Here is an 18,767-nt window from a genome sequence, read left to right as displayed (position 1 = left end):
GCATGTGCCATGTGCAATCTTCCCACCATGCAGGGGCAGTAACACAGCAACCCTGAAAGCAGAGAAAGTAGTGGAATATGATGAAATAAGGAGGCAGGGATGCCCGTCCCTCATTTTTAATTTGATTTATCCAATTGTAGGGCTTCCCAGGTGGCGCTAGTGGTAAAGAACCTGCCTGCCAATGCAGGAGACTTAAGAGACGTGGATTTGATCCCCGGGGTCAGGAAGATCTCCTGTAGGAGGGCATGGCAACCCACTCCAGTATTCTTGCTGAGAGAATCCCATGGACAGAGGAGGCCAGTGGGCTACAGTCAACAGGGTCACAAAGAGTCGGACAGGACTGGAGTAACTTAGCACATGCACACATTTAATTGTAAGTTCATATTTTTTCTTAAGATTTTTTTATTATGTAAAATATACCTAAAATAAAATTTACCATTTTCACCATTTAAGTGGCATTAAGCCACGTTGTACAGGTACTGTTTAATTTTTAATAAGGCTGTGTTTAACAACCGGCTTGCAACATTCCCCCAAATTTAACAATCAGCTCGAGCACATCCCTGTCTATGTGGTCTCCCCACCAATCCTCAGGTTTAGGATAAAAAGCCATGAAATGATCTTATTCATGTGCATTTCAAAGAATTCAAATTTATGATGAATTATGATTGACATAAAAATCCTCTTTTTCCTCCCTCTTCCCCCTTTCTTCGTCCATCTCTCCCACTCCCTCCTTCTTTCTTTACAATATCTTTTTAGTAAACACTCATTCTGAACAGCTGAGTGAGAGTTGCTTACAAGGCCTGAATTGGCAAATGGATCTCAGCCAAGGTCCTGGACCCCAGATACATTTCATCTCAGCCCACAAAACGTCATGTTATTGCATGTCACTGGCCCCTCATATTTATCTGGTTTTGGTTTAAGACAACAGAAATGTGTCTGTCACAATTCTGGGGGCCAGAATCCATAATCACAAGGTTAGCAGTGCCATACGCCTCCCAACGGCATATGGGAGGAAGATGCTTCCCAGCCTTTTCCAGCTGCTGGTTCTTCCAGCGTCCTCAGCATTCCTTGGCTTGTAGATGCGTCGCTTCAATCTCTATCTCCCGCGTCTCCTTTTGAAAGTATTGTTGTTGTTATTTGACTGCTCTGTGTCTTTCTCGGGGTGCACAGGCTCTTCCTTGCCGCATGAGGGCTTTCTCTAGTTGCGTCGAGCAGGGGCTGCTCTCTAATTGTGGTGCACAGGCTTCTCATGGCAGTGGCTTCTCTGGACGCAGAGGGGCTCGGGTCTCAGTAGTTGCTGCCCTTGGGCTCTAGAGCGCGGGCTAAATATTTGTGGCACTCAGGCTTAGTTCCCTCACGCCTGGTGGGCTCTTCCCAGACCAGGGATAGAACCTGTGTCCCCTGCATTGGGAGGAGGATTCTTAACCATTGGACCACCACGGACGTCCCCATGTCTACTCTTTCGTGTTACGACTGGGCTCCATTGCGTTCCTGGTTCACAAATCTGCCTCAATGGCTCTAGCGTGATCCTCTGAAGGGCAAATCAAAATTCTGAGGAAAATAGTTAACACTGAACTGCAGACAACACAGGCATGTGAGAGTTGATGAGAACTGGGGGAGCAGGGAGGGAGTTTGTTTCTGCAGAGACGAGTGAGTGAGGGCAGCAACACCAGGACCAAGGGAGAGAAGGGCTTCTCCGAAGTCCAGGGATGATGTCTGAACGTTGGGAGTGACCCATGAAGTAGCCCCCCCCACGGCTCTCTCTCTTCTCCGCCCCCTCAGGACGGCAGTTATAAGAGCAGACTTGCTGGCCTGGCCTTGGGCCACCACCCTGTCTCTCAGCGTTCCTAGGTGGCTCAGTGGTAAAGAAGCCGCCTGCCTATGCAGGAGATGCAAATTTGATCCCTGAGTCAAGAAGATCCCCTGGAGAAGGAAATAGCAGCCCACTCCAGTATTCTTGCCTGGGAAATCCCACGGACAGAGGAGCCTGGTGGGCTACTGTCCATGTGGTCGCAGAAGAGTCCGACACAGCTTAGCAACTAAACAACAGTAACACCCTCCCCGCCCCCTTCTTCTCTAAGCATCCCTTTCTTCAGCTCTCTTCCAACTGCCTTCATCTGAGAGAGCCACCTGTTTCCAGCCAGGAGCCCCCAACTTCATGACAGAGTCTGAATTCACCATTGGCCAGTGTGTGGTAGATAGAAAGAGAGGTGCTCACGATTGTTGTCTTATTTATTGCTGAAAACCCCTGCTTCATGAGAGCACAATGTGGACTGGAAAATGAAGGCAGGAAGGAAAGGGGCCTGGAGTCTACTAAAGAAATGGCGACTCTGTTTCTTCATTCTTGGACCTGGCGTGCACGCGGTAAGGTAAATCCGTACGACTGTGTACCAAACAGCCCAAGATGCCGCTGGCTGAGCACAGTGGGTGCTCTCTCCTGGGTCCTGTAACGGTCCAGTGTGGACACTCCTGGTCACAGGCTTCCAGGGCGTCTCTGCTCCCATCAGTGATTCAGAGACCCCGGCTCCTTCCGTCTCATCTTCTCAGGTCCCTTCATGTCCTCTCTGTTCACCTGGCAGATGGGAGACAGAGCTTGGAGGGCTGCTCGAGGGGGTTTGACATCACTTCCTGTGGAGGTTACATGCTTCACTTCCTTCCACACTGCATCAGCCAGGGATCAGTTGCCTGACCCCAATCTGTGTGTAGAGAGGCTGGGAAATGTGTTTAGATGTGGCAAGAGGATTAGGGTGAGGCAGGCGGAGCACTCACCTCAGACTGAGGGTTTCAGGGGATGCCAAAGAATTCAGTCGGTTTTGAGTGTCTTATTGATGCTTGCTTCCATTAAAGCTAGGATGTCAAATTATAATAAATTCTGGTTTTGATATAAATAGAAACTTTAAACTTAATGTGAATTTTAATAGACCTTTTCAATTTTTCAATACTGTTTCAGCTCTTCGGTATTCTGTTAAAAATTATCCATTAAATATACATGATGGACTTCCCTGACTGTTCTGTGGTTAAGACTCCCCGCTTGCACTGCAACGGGTGCAAGTATAATCCCTGGTTGGAGAACCAAGATCCCACATGCCGTGGGGTGTGTCCAAGAAAATATTTTTTTTAAAGCACATGAAAGCATGCACCTCAAGGCCCACACTTCTGTGTGTCTGGTAGGAAAGGGAGCTAGATCTTAAGGAACACGTAAGAGTCTCTGCCAAACCCCTACACTTTATGACTATTGAAAGCAAAATTATAATATAGTTGGTGGGATTTTCCATGATTATAGATTCAATATATATGATAATTACCACAAAAAGTGAACTTGGTAAAGAAAACTCTATGGTTGTGAGGTGTCTTCATGTCACTTAAAATAGTAAAATATTAATTTTAAGTAAACTGAAAAATTAAGCACATATTATCATCCTAGAGCCCAAAATATTCTCACCCTTTACTTATTTCATCTTTTTCCTTTTTTATTTTTTGGGCTCGACACACCAAATGTGGGATCTTAGTTCCTTGTCCAGGGATCAAACCTGCGCCCCATGCACTGGAAGCAGAGTCTTAACCACTGGACTGCCAGGGAAATCCCTCATCTTTCTTCTTTGATCACCAATGCCTTTAACTCAGGACACTTTCCTCTGCATACACGCTCATTGTGGGCAAGGTCTTGGTGACATGTTGTCCCTATTACTGTTACCTGAGAGGTTTGTTATTTCCCTCTTAATTTCTTTTTAATCCCAGAGTTATTTAAGAGTGTGTCTCTTCATTTCCCGGCTTCCCTGGTGGTTCAGCAATAGAGAATCTGCCTGCCAAGGCAGGAGATGCAAGAGACACGGGTTTGATCCCTGGATCAGGAAGGTCCTCTGGAGGAGGAAATGGCAACCCACTCCAGTATTCTTGCCTGGAAAATCCCATGGACAGAGGAGCCTGGCGGGCTATAGTCCATGGGGTCACAAAATAGTCGGACATGACTTGGTGAATAAACAACAAGAACAAAACAACTCTTCGTTTCCCAGTATATGTAGTTAAGATTTTTTGGTCCCATTAAAAAAAAAAATCAGCCTCATGAACAGTGTATAGTTCTATGGTTTTGGTATACTACATTATTAAGTTTTAATATTTGTGATAAAATATACACAACATAAAATTTTATATTTTAACCCTTTGTTAGTGTACAATTCAGTGGCACTCTTACACTCACAATGTTGTACAACCATCACCACTTTTTTTTTACAAGTTTTTTTTTTTTAACAAGTTTTCCATTACGCCATACAGAAACTTCCTTCTTTTGCATGTAGATATTTAGTTTTCCCAGCACCATTTATTAAAGAAAACTTGTGTAGTTTTTAGTGATTACTGTAGGATATGTGTACTTAATTTTTCAGTTTAGTTAAAATTAAAATTATTTTATCATTTCAAGTGACACGAAGACACCTCACAACCATGGAGTTTTCTTTACCACTCACTTTATGTGGTAATTATCATATGTATTGTATCTATAATCACAGAAAATCACACCAACAATGTTGTAATTTTGCTTTCTATAGTCATATATATTTTAAAGAACTTAAGAGGAGAAAACCACCTCTTCTATTCACCAGGATAATTACCATTTTTGTCACTGGTCCTGGATCCCTGAAGTTCCAAGTTTTCCTCTGATTTCATTTCTCTTCCCTGTGAAGAACTTCCCTTAGCATGTCTTTTAGAGCAGGTTTGCTGGCCATGAGTCCATTCAGTTTTTCTCTCTTTGAGAACATCTATTTTTTTTTTGCTGGAGGTAGAATCTGGGTTGACACTGCTTTTCATTCAGCACTTTAAACATGCAGTTCTGCTGTCTTCTGTCCTCCACGGTTTCTGATGAGAAATCAGTGGTCATTTGAATCATTGTCCCCTGTATGTAGTGTTTTGTGATTCTCTGGCAACTTGCAAGATTTCTCTATCTTTAGTTTTCTCTGGTTTGATTATGATGTGTCTGGATATGGTTTTCTTTGAGTTTGTCCTCTCTGGAGTTCACTGAGCTTCTTACATCTTTTTTTTTTTTTGCTTCTTACATCTTTAAATTGATCTCTTTCAAGCATTTGAGAAGTTTGCAGCCATTGTTTGTTCAAGTGTTTTCTTCTGCATCAATCCCTTTCTCCTCTGCTTCCAGAATTCCAGTGACACATGTGTTAGATCTTTTTATATTTTCCCCTAGGTCTATAGGCTCTGTTCATTTTTATAAATCTTATTTTTCCTGGCTGTTCAGGTTGGATAGTTTCTTTTGATCTATTTTTAAGTTTACTGACTCTTTCCTCTGTTATCTCCATTCTGCTACTGAACTCCTCCAGTTAACTTTTTGTTCCAGCAAGATCATGTTTGTCAGCTTGAATGTTTTCTTTCTTTCTTTTTTTTTGAAAATTAAGTCTTATTTATTTTGAAAACCAAACCACTAGGAAAATATATCACAGTCTTGAAACAGCAAACAGACAATATTATCATTTCAAGTAGTAAGTTGGTAAAAAGACAAGGTCCTTATCAAAATGATAAGGGGCCAGAACTGGGGCAAGAACAACGCATGTAGCAAAGGCCCTGGTAAAAGTGGTATTTGGTAATGGAGGGCAGTCCCTTTATCGCTCTAAAGGAGCCACAGTTCATCCCTGAGTTGCTTACTTTTCCTCCCTTGACTTTTTTTGTTGCCAGGGGATTGTCTCAACAAAGCTCTGTTATTTCAGGAGGCAAAGTAAGCAACACTGGGTTTAGGCTTTCATTCTGTCTCATGAAAAACAGATTTTTCCAAAGCCCGTACTTCACAACCCTCTTATTTAAGTAGCTAATAGTTTCCCTTTCACTGTTCATTCCTGAATATGAGCATATAATACTGTCAAAATCCCGTTTCCCTTCAAGGCTGAGTATCACTGTAAGATTGTCTTGTCGCTTGGCTGACTCTGCTGCAGGTGGCCTCAGGGCCCACCATGGCTGCCAGTGAGAGGGAACACTTGCTTCCCTTACCAGTGTGATATCGCGTCTTACATTTCTGCAGGGTCTCCAGGCTGAATGATGTAATGTGTGAGAATTTTAAGAAACACACATCCACATCTTGATGGAGAAATGAGTACCTGCATGGACCCTTTCAAAGTTTTTATCCCAACTGCCTCTCCCAACTTTACATCGTAACGTCATGCCCTTGTCTATAAAAGAAAAACAAGCAAAACAAACCCCCTGGAAGTCCCCTGCCCCTTTTGACATTAGTGACTGCATGGATTTTATTAGTTTGTGGAAAACGTTGTAGTGATCCTTCTGGTAAACAGCAGATGGGCAACAAATAGAAACACCTCCTTTCATACTCCACTAGCCCATAATCAGGTTACATGAACCTGCCGGCCTCTTAGTATCTGTGCAGTAAGAGAATCTGGTACCTTGGAGAGCCCTGGTTTGGGACAAGGGAGACTCCCTATTGGCAGGGGAAGTACTTGCCACATGAAATTCAGGCTCACAACAAACTTCCTGTGCTATCTGTGACCCAAATTTTAGCACCGTTTTTTTTTTTTTTTTTCCATTTCACTTTCTAGGATTGAAACACACAGGAACCAGCATCCAGAGGAAAGAAACACAGGCCTTAGACTTGCTGCCATCCTTACTTTCCTCATTCATCAACTCTCCTTAAAAGACCCAAATCCCCATTCCTCTTTTTAAATCAATTCCTGCCCTCAGCCCTGATGGCCACTAGCAGACAGCTATTTCCCCATGGAAGAGAGAGACTCCTTCATCTTCCTGGTCATGGTTGGGATGAGGTTCATGTGGTCATCCACACACTTGGTCACGCAGGTCTCCAGCTGCCGCTTCACGTGAAACTCCTTACTCCCTGCATCTATCGAACCTTTGGCCTTGTCATTGCAATACATAGTGCACCAGGCCAGGCGGTCCTGGAACTTCTCCAACTTGCTGGTCACCAGGGCCTGAGCTTGAGCCAGAGGTGCATGGCAGCGCTCAATGCACTGGTGCACTTGCTGCATGGATGCCTGGCTTTCCTCACAACAGGCGGCGCTGCACCGGAACATAAGGCCCTGCATCTTCCGGATATTCTCCCTCTCCAGACTCTTCACCATGGAGTCCACCACCTCCTGCACCCGGAGCTGCTGCTGCAGATCCGCCATGGTGACCTGCGGGGTTCCTGGCTGCGCCCAGCTTGAATGTTTTCATTTGACTCTTACGGATTTTATTTCCTGCTGAGAATGTCTGTCTTTCTATTCATTTCAAGACTGTTCACCTTTATTTCATAGAGCAAGGTTGTCATTGCTGTGTTAAAGTCTTTGTCTAGCAATTCCAACATCTGTGTCATTGAGGTGGGCATGCCTTGTGGGTTATTGAGATTTTTCTCTTTATTTCTACTTCCAGCAACTTTGCTTTATTTTTTTTTTAATTTTTTTTATTTTTTTATTTTTTATTAGTTGGAGGCTAATTACTTCACAACATTTCAGTGGGTTTTGTCATACACTAATATGAATCAGCCATAGAGTTACACACATTCCCCATCCCGATCCCCTCTCCCACCTCCCTCTCCACCCGATTCCTCTGGGTCTTCCCAGTGCACCAGGCCCGAGCACTTGTAACTTTGCTTTATATCCTGGACATTGTAACTATTGTTCTATGAGGTGCTGGGTCCTGTTAGAATCTTTTGGAGAGTGTTGATTGCTCTTTAGGCAATGAGTTTCTTTGAGTCTTCAGCCCAGAGTCCCAACATGCCTGCTGTGGGCTGTGGTTCCAAAGCCATTTCCATTTTCAAAAACTTGGCTGTGGAGTTTGTCCTGTGTGTGCACCTACCCCCTTCCTCTCCTTCACCCCCTGCCCCTCCACTGCCCATGAGCCACCCTGGGACTGGGGTGGGGGTCTTTGTGAACAGTTTAGTTCACAAAGCCTTTAGTATGTTCTTTAGGATCAGTTCCATTGATGTTTATCTTAGGTGAGAACTTGGGACTCCATATGCAGCTGATGGAATCCCTCTTTCAAGCTTCTTCCTCTTAAAGATAGAAAGCCCAGGTTTTAGCTTCTTCATCACTTTTTACAGGCACTTTCTGTGACTGCATCTGTCTTGCAGGGAAACAGTGAGAGGGAGGGGAGAGAGAAAAGCAAGGGAGTTCCTCCCAGGCTCCTTCAACCACAAGGTCTCCCTTTCTTAGTGTCTGTGGTCAGGGAGAAGAGTTGTTGTTGCTGTTGTTTTCTCTCTCTCTCCTAGTTTTTCTTTTTCTTTTTTAATATACATTTATTTATTTTAATTGGAGGCTAATTACTTTACAATATTGTAGTGGTTTTGCCATACATTGACATGAATCTGCCACAGGTGTATGTGTGTTCTCCATCCTGAACCCCCCTCCCACCTCCCTCTCCATCCCATCCCTCTGGGTCATCCCAGTGCACCAGCCCCGAGCACCCTGTATCATGCATTGAACCTGGACTGGCAATTCATTTCACATATGGTAATATACATGTTTCAATGCCATTTTCCCAAATCATCCCACCCTCACCCTCTCCCACAGAGTCCAAAGACTATTCTATACATCTGTGTCTCTTTTGCTGTCTTGCATATAGGGTTATTGTTACCATCTTTCTAAATTCCATATATATGTGTTAGTATACTGTATTAGTGTTTTTCTTTCTGGCTTACTTCACTCTGTATAATAGGCTCCAGTTTCATCCACCTCATTAGAACTGATTCAAATGTATTCTTTTTAATGGCTGAGTGATAGTCCATTGTGTATATGTACCACATCTTCCTTATCCATTCTTCTGCTGATGGACATCTAGGTTGCTTCCATGTCCTGACTATTATATACAGTGCTGTGATGAACATTGGGGTACACGTGTCTCTTTCAATTCTAGTTTCCTCAGTGTGTATGCCCAGTAGTGGAATTGCTGGGTTATATGGCAGTTCTATTTCCAGTTTTTTAAGGAATCTCCACACTCTTCTCCATAGCGGCTGTACTAGTTTGCATTTCCATCAACAGTGTAAGAGGGTTCCCTTTTCTCCACACCCTCTCCAGCATTTATTGCTTGTAGACTATTGGATAGCAGCCATTCTGACTGGTGTGAAATGGTACCTCATTGTGGTTTTGATTTGCAAAGTGAAAGATGAGAGTGAAAAAGTTGGCTTAAAGCTTAACATTCAGAAAACTAAGATCATGGCATCTGGTCCCATCACCTCATGGGAAATAGATGGGGAGACAATGGAAATAGTGTCAGACTTTATTTTTTTGGGCTCCAAAATCACTGCAGATGGTGACTGCAGCCATGAAATTAAAAGACGCTTACTCCTTGGAAGGAAAGTTATGACCAACCTAGATAGCATGTTAAAAAGCAGAGACATTACTTTGCCAACAAAGGTCCGTCTGGTCAAGGCTATGGTTTTTCCAGTGGTCATGTATGAATGTGAGAGTTGGACTGTGAAGAAAGCTGAGCGCCGAAAAATCGTTGCTTTTGAACTGTGGTGTTGGAGAAGACTCTTGAGAGTCCCTTGGACTGCAAGGAGATCCAACCAGTTCATCCTAAAGGAGATCAGTCCTGGGTGTTCATTGGAAGGACTGATGCTGAAGCTGAAACTCCAGTACTTTGGCCACCTCATGCAAAGAGTTGACTCATTGGTAAAGACCTTGATGCTGGGAGGGATTGGTGGCAAGAGGAGAAGGGGACGACAGGATGAGATGGCTGGATGGCATCACCAACTCGATGGGCATGGGTTTGGGTAGACTCTGGGAGTTTGTGATGGACAGAGAGGCCTGGCTTGCTGTGATTCATGGGGTTGCAAAGAGTCGGACACGACTGAGCAACTGAACTGAACTGAACTGAACTGATAATGAGTGATGTTGAGCATCTTTTCTTGTGTTTGTTAGCCATCTGTATGTCTTCTTTGGAGAAATGTCTGTGTAGTTCTTTGGCCCATTTTTTGATTTGGTGGTTTATTTTTCTGGAATTGAGCTGCAGGAGTTGCTTGTATATTTTTGAGATTAATTATTTGTCAGTTGCTTCATTTGCTATTATTTTCTCCCATTCTGAAGGCTGTCTTTTCACCTTGCTTATAGTTTCCTTTGTTGTGCAAAAGTTTTTAAGTTTAATTAGGTCCCATTTGTTTATTTTTGCTTTTATTTCCAATACTCTGGGAGGTGGGTCATAGAGGATCTTGCTGTGATTTATGTCGGAGAGTGTTTTGTCTGTTTTCCTCTAGGAGTTTTATAGTTTCTGGTCTTATGTTTAGATCTCTAATCCATTTTGAGTTTACCTTTGTGTATTGTGTTAGAAAGTATTCTAGTTTCATTCTTTCACAAGTGGTTGACCAGTTTTCCCAGCACCACTTGTTAAAGAGATTGTCTTTTCTTCATTGTATATTCTTGCCGCTTTGTCAAAGATAAGGTGTCCATAGGTGCGTGGATTTATCTCTGGGCTTTCTATTTTGTTCCACTGATCTATATTTCTTTGTGCCAGTACCATACTGTCTTGATGACTGTGGCTTTGTAGTAGAGCCTGAAGTCAGGCAGGTTGATTCCTCCAGTTCCATTCTTCTTTCTCAAGACTACTTTGGCTATTTGAGTTTTTTTGTATTTCCATACAGATTATGAAATTATTTGTTCTAGTTCTGTGAAAAATACCATTGGTAGCTTGATAGGGATTGCATTGAATCTATAGATTGCTTTAGGTAGTATACTCATATTCACTATATTGATTCTTCCAATCCATGAACATGGTATATTTCTCCATCTATGTGTGTCCTCTTTGATTTCTTTCACCAGTGTTTTATAGTTTTCTATATATAGGTCTTTTGTTTCTTTAGGTAGATATATTCCTAAGTATTTTATTCTTTTCATTGCAATGCTGAATGGAATTGTTTCCTTAATTTCTCTTTCTGTTTTCTCATTGTTAGTGTATAGGAATGCAAGGGATTTCTGTGTGTTAATTTTATATCCTGCAACTTTACTATGTTTATTGATTAGCTCTAGTAATTTTATGGTGGAGTCTTTAGGGTTTTCTATGTAGAGGATCATGTCATCTGCAAACAGTGAGAGTTTTACTTCTTCTTTTCCAATCTGGATTCCTTTTATTTCTTTTTCTGCTCTGATTGCTGTGGCCAAAACTTCCAAAGCTATGTTGAATAGTAGTGGTGAGAGTGGGCACCCTTGTCTTGTTCCTGACTTTAGGGGAAATGCTTTCAATTTTTCACCATTGAGGATAATGTTTGCTGAGGGTTTGTCATATATAGCTTTTATTATGTTGAGGTATGTTCCTCCTATTCCTGCTTTCTGGAGAGTTTTTATCATAAATGGATGTTGAATTTTGTCCAAGGCTTTCTCTGTATCTATTGAGATAATCATATGATTTTTATCTTTCAATTTGTTAATGTGGTGTATTATGTTGATTGATTTGTGGATATTGAAGAATCCTTGCATCCCTGGGATAAAACCCACTTGGTCATGCATGATGTGTGATCTTTTTAATATGTTGTTGGATTCTGACATTGGCCTGTGGTTTTCTTTTTTTGTGGCATCTTTGTCTGGTTTTGGTATTAGGGTGATGGTGGCCTCACAGAATGAGTTTGGAAGTTTACATTCCTCTGCAATTTTCTGGAAGAGTTTGAGTAGGAACATAGCCCTGAGTTTCAATATACAGGCCAGAAAATTGCAGAGGAAGGTAAACTCCCAAACTCATTCTATGAGGCCACCATCACCTTAATACCAAAACCTGACAAAGATGCCACAAAAAAAGAAAACTATAGGCCAATATCACTGATGAACATAGATGCAAAAATCCTTAACAAAATTCTAGCAAACAGAATCCAAAAACATATTAAAAAGATCATACATTTATCATAAATGGACACTTCATTGCACTCTAGAGGGAAGAAATTCAGCTCCATGCAACAGAACACTGACACAAGCTTCCCTAACCAGGAAATCTTGACAAGCCACCCATCCAACCCCACCTACAGTGAGGAACCTCCACAATAAAAAGGAAACACAAACTGCAAGAATACAGAAAGGCCACCTCAAACACAGCAACATAAATAAGATGAAAAGGCAGAGAAATGCCCAGCAGGTAAAGGAACAGGATAAATGCCCACCAAACCAAACAAAAGAGGAAGATACAGGGAATCTACCTGGTAAAGAATTCTGAATAATGATAATGAAAATGATCCAAAGTCTTGAAAGAAAATTGGAGTTACAGATAAATAGCCTGGAGACAAGGATCGAGAAGATGCAAGAAAGGTTTAACAAAGACCTAGAAGAAATTAAAAAAAAGTCAATATATAATGAATAATGCAATAAATGAGATCAAAAACACTCTGTAGGGAACCAACAATAGAATAATGGAGGCAGAAGATAGGATAAGTGAGGTAGAAGATAGAAAGGTAGAAATAAATGAAGCAGAGAGGAAAAAAGAATTAAAAGGAATGAGGACAACCTCAGAGACCTCTGGGATGATGTTAAATGCCCCAACATTCAAATCATAGGAGTCCCAGAAGAAGAAGACAAAAAGAAAGACCATGAGAAAATACTTGAGGAGATAATAGTTGAAAACTTCCTAAAATGGGGAAGTCCCAAGTCCAAGAAACCCAGAGAGTCCCAAACAGGATAAACCCAAGGCAAAACACCCCAAGGCACATATTAATTAAATTAACAAAGATCAAACACAAAGAACAAATATTAAGAGCAGCAAGGGAAAAACAACAAATAACACACAAGGGTATTCCCATAAGGATAACAGCTGATCTTTCAATAGAAACTCTTCAGGCCAGAAGGGAATGGCAGGACATACTTAAAGTGATGAAAGTGAAAAACCTACAGCCCAGATTACTGTACCCAGCAAGGATCTCATTCAAATATGAAGGAGGAATAAAAAGCTTTACAGACAAGCAAAAGTTGAGAGAATTCAGCACCACCAAACCAGCTCTTCAACAAATGCTAAAGGATCTTCTCCAGACAGGAAACACAGAAAGGGTGTATAAACTCAAACCCAAAACAACAAAGTAAATGGCAATGGGATCATACTTATCAATAATTACCTTAAATGTAAATGGGTTGAATGCCCCACCCAAAAGACAAAGTCTGTCTGAGTGGATACAAAAACAAGACCCCTATATATGTTGTCTACAAGAGACCCACCTCAAAACAAGGGACACGTACAGACTGAAAGTGAAGGGCTGGAAAAAGATATTCCATGCAAATAGAGACCAAAAGAAAGCAGGAGTAGCAACACTCATTAAATAGACTTTAAAAGAGACAAAGAAGGACACTACATAATGATCAAAGGATCAATCCAAGAAGAAGATATAACAATTATAAATATATATGCACCCAACACAGGAGCACCGTAATATGTAAGGCAAATGCTAATAAGTACGAAAGGGGAAATTAACAATAACACAATAATAGTGGGAGACTTTAATACCCACTGACACCTATGGATAGATCAACTAAACAGAAAATTAACAAGGAAACACAAACTTCAAATGATACAATAGACCAGTTAGACCTAATTGATATCTATAGGACATTTCACCCCAAAACAATAAATTTCACCTTTTTCTCAAGCGCACATGGAACCTTCTCCAGGATAGATCACATCCTGGGTCATAAATCTAGCCTTGGTAAATTTAAAAAAATTGAAATCATTCCAAGCATCTTTTCTGACCACAATGCAGTAAGATTAGATTTCAATTACAGGAGAAAAACTATTAAAAATTCCAACATATGGAGGCTGAACAACACACTGCTGAACAACCAACAAATCACAGAAGAAATAAAAAAAGAAATCAAAATATGCATAGAACCGAATGAAAATGAAAACACAACAACCCAAAACCTATGGGACACTGTAAAAGCAGTGCTAAGGGGAAGGTTCATAGCAATACAGGCTTACCTCAAGAAACAAGAAAAAAGTCAAATAAATAACCTAACTCTACACCTAAAGCAACTAGAAATGGAAGAAATTAAGAACCCCAGAGTTAGTAGAAGGAAAGAAATCTTAAAAATTAAGGCAGGAATAAATGCAAAAGAAACAAAAGAGACCACAGCAAAAATCAACAGAGCCAAAAGCTGGTTCTTTGAGAAGATAAATAAAATTGACAAACCATAGCCAGACTCATCAAGAAACAAAGGGAGAAGAATCAAATCAACAAAATTAGAGAGATCACAACAGACAACACAGAAATACAACGGATCATAAGAGACTACTATCAGCTACTATTTGCCAATAAAATGGACAAATCAGAAGAAATGGACAAATTCTTAGAAAAGCACAACTTTCCAAAACTGAGCCAGGAAGAAATAGAAAATCTTAACAGACCCATCACAAGCACAGAAATATAAACTAATCAGAAATCTTCCAGCAAACAAAAGCCCAGGACCAGACGGCTTCACAGCTGAATTCTACCAAAAACTTAGAGAAGAGCTAACACCTATCCTTCTTCTAGTTTTTCTCACAGTGGCCACGACTGCTCTGTGACTGGGTTACCCCTACTGCATGAGAGTGCTTCTTTGGGTCTTAACCCAGGGCAGGGTGGGGTGCAATTACAAATAAAACCACGATTTTCCTTCTAGTCTGTCTGTCGTAGTCCTCTGATCAGTAAAGGAGGGTTTCTGTTGGAGTTTTTCTTCCTGTGTCTGCTGTGCAGTTCTGGGATTCAGGATGCTCTGAGTCTGGGATGAGAGACATGGGAGGATAAAACAAAACCAAACCATAAACTCACCACCATACCTTTCCATGAGTTCTGATTTCTCTCTCCCAGTCTCCTGTAACTGATTTTTCAGAGTCCTCCAATAATTCCATGTATTCTGTACAGGGCTTTAGTGGTTATCAGTGGGGGAGAGACATGGTGGAGTGTGTTTACTCACCTAACTAGACCTGGGACTCCTACCTTGGTATTTTCAATCACACAAATTAGGCATCATGTTACTCTTTTATAAGCTCAGTATTACTTTTGATTTACCTGTATGCTTGCTTCTTTTTTCTCACCATTCTCTTTTGTACCTCAGAGCTTACTTCTTTCTGTTATTTCTTATTTTGTTTATAAATATCTTTATTTTACTAATGTTCTTGAAAATAGCTTATTTGGGTACATAATTCAAGGTTGACATAGTTTTTTTTTTTTCTCAACACTTCAAAGATAACTTTGCACTTTCTTTTGGGTTCTGGTGAGAAGTTAGTTGTCTGTTTGTGGTGCTTCTATGGATACTGGGTTTTTTATTTTGCTTACTATTAACATCTCCTCTTTGGTTTTGGTATTTTACCATTAAACTAGAATGTTTCTGGCTGTGACTTCTTTTTACTTATTATGCTTGGAATTTATTGGGCTTCCTGAGTCAATACTAGAAAATCTGTTGTCTCATCAAATACTGTTTATTTCCCAGTTTCTCGAGTCCATATTTCTGAGGTCGTATTATTTGACACATCAGGCCTTTTTCACTCTGTCCTTTGTTGTTGTTGTTCAGTTGCTGAGTTGTGTCTGACTCTTGGAATCCCATGGACTGCAGCTCACCAGGCTTCCCTGCCCTTCACTATCTCCCAGAATTTGCTCAAACTCATGGCCATTGAGTCAGTGATGTTATCCAACCATCTCATTCTCTGCTGCCCCTGCCTCATCCTGCCCTCAATCTTTCCCAGCATGAAGGTCTTTTCCAGTGAGTCAGCTCTTCCCATCAGGCAGCCAAGATTTTGGAGCTTCAGCATCAGTCCTTCCAGTGAATATTCGGGGTTGATTGCCTTTAGAATTGACTGGTTTGATCCCCTCGCTCTCCAAGGGACTCTCAAGAGTCTTCTCCAGCACCACAATTCAAAAGCATCAATTCTTCGACACTCAACCTTCTTTATGGTCCAATTATAACATCTCTACATGACTACTAGAAAAACCATAGCTTTTTATTTTATATTTGTCCTTTATATTTGACTTTTTTTCTTCCTTTGTATCTTCCTTCTCTGTGCATCCAGGCTGCCTTCTGACAATTTTATCTCCCACTGTATTTAATTTGCTGTTTAACTTATCCATTTATTATTTTATTTCAATGTTTATATTTTACATTTGAAGAGTTTCTATTTGTTCTTCCCCCCACCCCCACCCCACCCCACCCCCCAAACCTGCCTGGTCAGTTTGAAATTGATTTAAATTGATTTATGATTTAAATTTATTTATGATTTATGATTTAAATTTAAGTCATACTTCCAATATCTTATTTCCTTACACCTATTGATTTATGAACAGTGTCAGATAATACTAATATTAGCAGCCTTTAAAGCTCTAACTCTGCAGTTAATTGTTTCTGTAGTTCTTTTGCTCATGATCACTTGTTTTGTTGTGTTTGATGATTTTTTAAATTTATATTTCATCCTATTTGGAACTTGATCCTTGTGAATTCTTTGAGACCTTGGTGCTGTGCCCTCCTCCAGAGGTGATCTTTATTTACATCTGCTGGGTGCAAGTGTACAACCATCTAGGGTCACTTTAAATGACATTTTGGGCTTATATTTTTCAACAGGCATTGTAAATTTTGTCCTAACTCCCAACCCCACGACCCCCACAGGGGCTCCCAGGATGCTCTTCTCACCCGGCGGAGCTGGCGTCCTCTGCAGTAGGACCTCTAGGGAACCCTTGGGTGCCCTCCCCAAGTGACCGCTTCCCGGCGGGTGTCAGTAGCGCCACCTAGTGGTGCCCCACGGCTGGCTTTGGGCACCCGGTTCAAGATGATTCTTTATTAGGTTGGTTGCAGAGTAATTGTGATTTCAGATCTTGAATTTTAAATTATTATAACTAGGTTCAAACACATATTTATTAATCAAAATAGGAACCATTAAAATCAACACATTTTTGCCAACGAGAAATAAAGTGATTTATTCCTGTAGCATAAAGATGCTTGAAGAAGTGGTAATTGGTTGGTGAGGGGTCAGGTGAGTATGATGGATGAGTCTAAACTTCGTAGCCCAGTTGGTTCAACTTTTGAAGCGTTGGTTGTGCGACGTGTGTGTGACGTGTGGTCAGGCATTGTTGTGGAGAAGAATTGGGGCCATTCTGTTGACCAATGCCGGCTGCATGTATTGCAGTGTTCAGTGCATCTCATCAATTTGTTGAGCATACTTCTCAGATGGAATGGTTTCACTGGGATTCAGAAAGCTATAGTGGATCAGACAGGCAGCAGCCCACCATCAGTGACCATGACCTTTTCTTTTGGTGCAAGTTTAGCTTTGGGCAGTGATTGTAGCTTCTTCTCAGTCCAGTCACTGAGCTGGTCATTGCCAGTTGTCATGTAAAATCCACTTTTCATTGCAGGTCACAATCTGATTGAGAAGTGGTTCGTTGTTGTTGCACAGAATAAGAGAAGATGACACTTCTAAATGACGATTTTTAAAATTTTTGTTCGGCTCATGAGGCACACGCTTATTGAGCTTTTCCACTTTTCCAATTTGCTTCAAATGCAGAATGACCATAGAATGGTCAATGTTGAGTTCTTCGCCAACTTCTCATGTAGTTTTAAGAGGATCAGCTTCAATGATTGCTCTAACTGGTCATTGTCAACATCCGATGGCTGGCCACTACACTGCTCATCTTCCAGGTTCTGGTCTCCTTTGCAATACTTCTTGAACCACCACTGTGTTGTTCCTGAGCCAAATGTGTTGTTGATGTTGTGAGACGTCTCCACTGTTTTATGACCCATTTTGAACTCAAATAAGAAAATCGCTCAAGTATGCTTTTTGTCTAACATCATATCCATAGTCTAAAATACATGTAAAATAAACAGCAAGTAATTAGTCATTAGCAAAAAAAAAAAATAAAGTGAGAAATGTGTATTAAAATGATGTACAACATAACCACATTTACTTAAGAATGTATTCCAATATCAAATGGCAAATTTCACAAGGCAAAAACCTCAATTACTTTTGTACCAACCTAAATACAATACTTTATGTCATTGTCACTGCTGTGATAACAATTTTAATCTTATTTCTATGTACATGACTTGCCCTCACTTGGAAAGTTCTTAAGAGTTTTCTTTGTCTTTGATATACTTATCTTTTGTCATAAGGCATCTACATGTTTCTCTTACTTTTCCTAGTTGGTACTCAACAGGGCCATGCAATCAAGTAATTTCTCTTTTTAAATTATATAAAGTGACTTTAGTAAATTCTGGGAAATTAATTTCTATGTTTGTATCAGTCAGGGGAGCAGACGGATGACATCCTCAAATGGAGGGGCTGGAGGAGAGTTTAAAAGGGATCATTTCCAAAGGAGTGGGGAGGATTATGGGATGCTGGCAGAGAAGGTGGAGCACATTGGACGGGCAAGGGTGGAGTCCCTGTTGCCCGTATGCTTGAAGGAGCAAAGAGAGGGAACAATTACCAGAACGGGGAATAAGTAGCCCCAGTTATAGTGAGAGGGACGTTGGTGGAGGAGAACAGCAACCCAGGGTGCTTCAGTGAGGAGGGTGGTCTTCTCCCCTTGATCAGCAGGTGCCTTCCACTGGCAGGTCCCAGTAGGAAGCCAGGGGGCAAGGGCACCTGGGTGACGTGGTCCATAGGAATCAGCCTCCTGGGGAGTGTAAGGTGGAAAAGTTGGGAGAGTGGATGTGTGGGAGAAGAAGCAAATGGGAATCTTAGCATTTTTTTTTTCCTCCTTAATTCAAGCAGTTTAATAGGCTTTTTTTTTTTTTGGCTGTGCTCGGTCTTTGTTGCTGCCTGGGCTTTTCTCTAGTTGCAGCAAGTGGGGGCTACTCTCTAGTTGGGGTGCTTGGGTTTCTTGTGGCTTCTTTTGTTGCAGAGCA

The 18,767-nt window shown here is 41.2% G+C and overlaps 1 protein-coding gene across 1 annotated transcript; it reads right to left on the bottom strand.

Annotated features, from left to right (window-relative positions):
• Positions 1 to 6,710: 6,710 nt before the first annotated feature.
• LOC133063191 (protein FAM136A-like) lies at positions 6,711 to 7,130 on the bottom strand. The gene has a single exon (XM_061152317.1). It carries the CDS (start codon positions 7,128 to 7,130, stop codon positions 6,711 to 6,713), a length of 420 nt encoding a protein of 139 aa, XP_061008300.1.
• Positions 7,131 to 18,767: the final 11,637 nt, after the last annotated feature.

Source organism: Dama dama, chromosome 10 (assembly GCF_033118175.1).
Source record: "Dama dama isolate Ldn47 chromosome 10, ASM3311817v1, whole genome shotgun sequence".
Lineage (NCBI taxonomy): Eukaryota > Metazoa > Chordata > Mammalia > Artiodactyla > Cervidae > Dama > Dama dama.
Note: the sequence above shows the minus strand (reverse complement) of the source record. Positions and strands in the feature narration are given on the sequence as shown.

Excerpts from the sequence above, each read along its gene's own strand:
- LOC133063191 (XM_061152317.1), bottom strand. The coding sequence starts at position 7,130 with ATGGCGGATCTGCAGCAGCAGCTCCGGGTGCAGGAGGTGGTGGACTCC.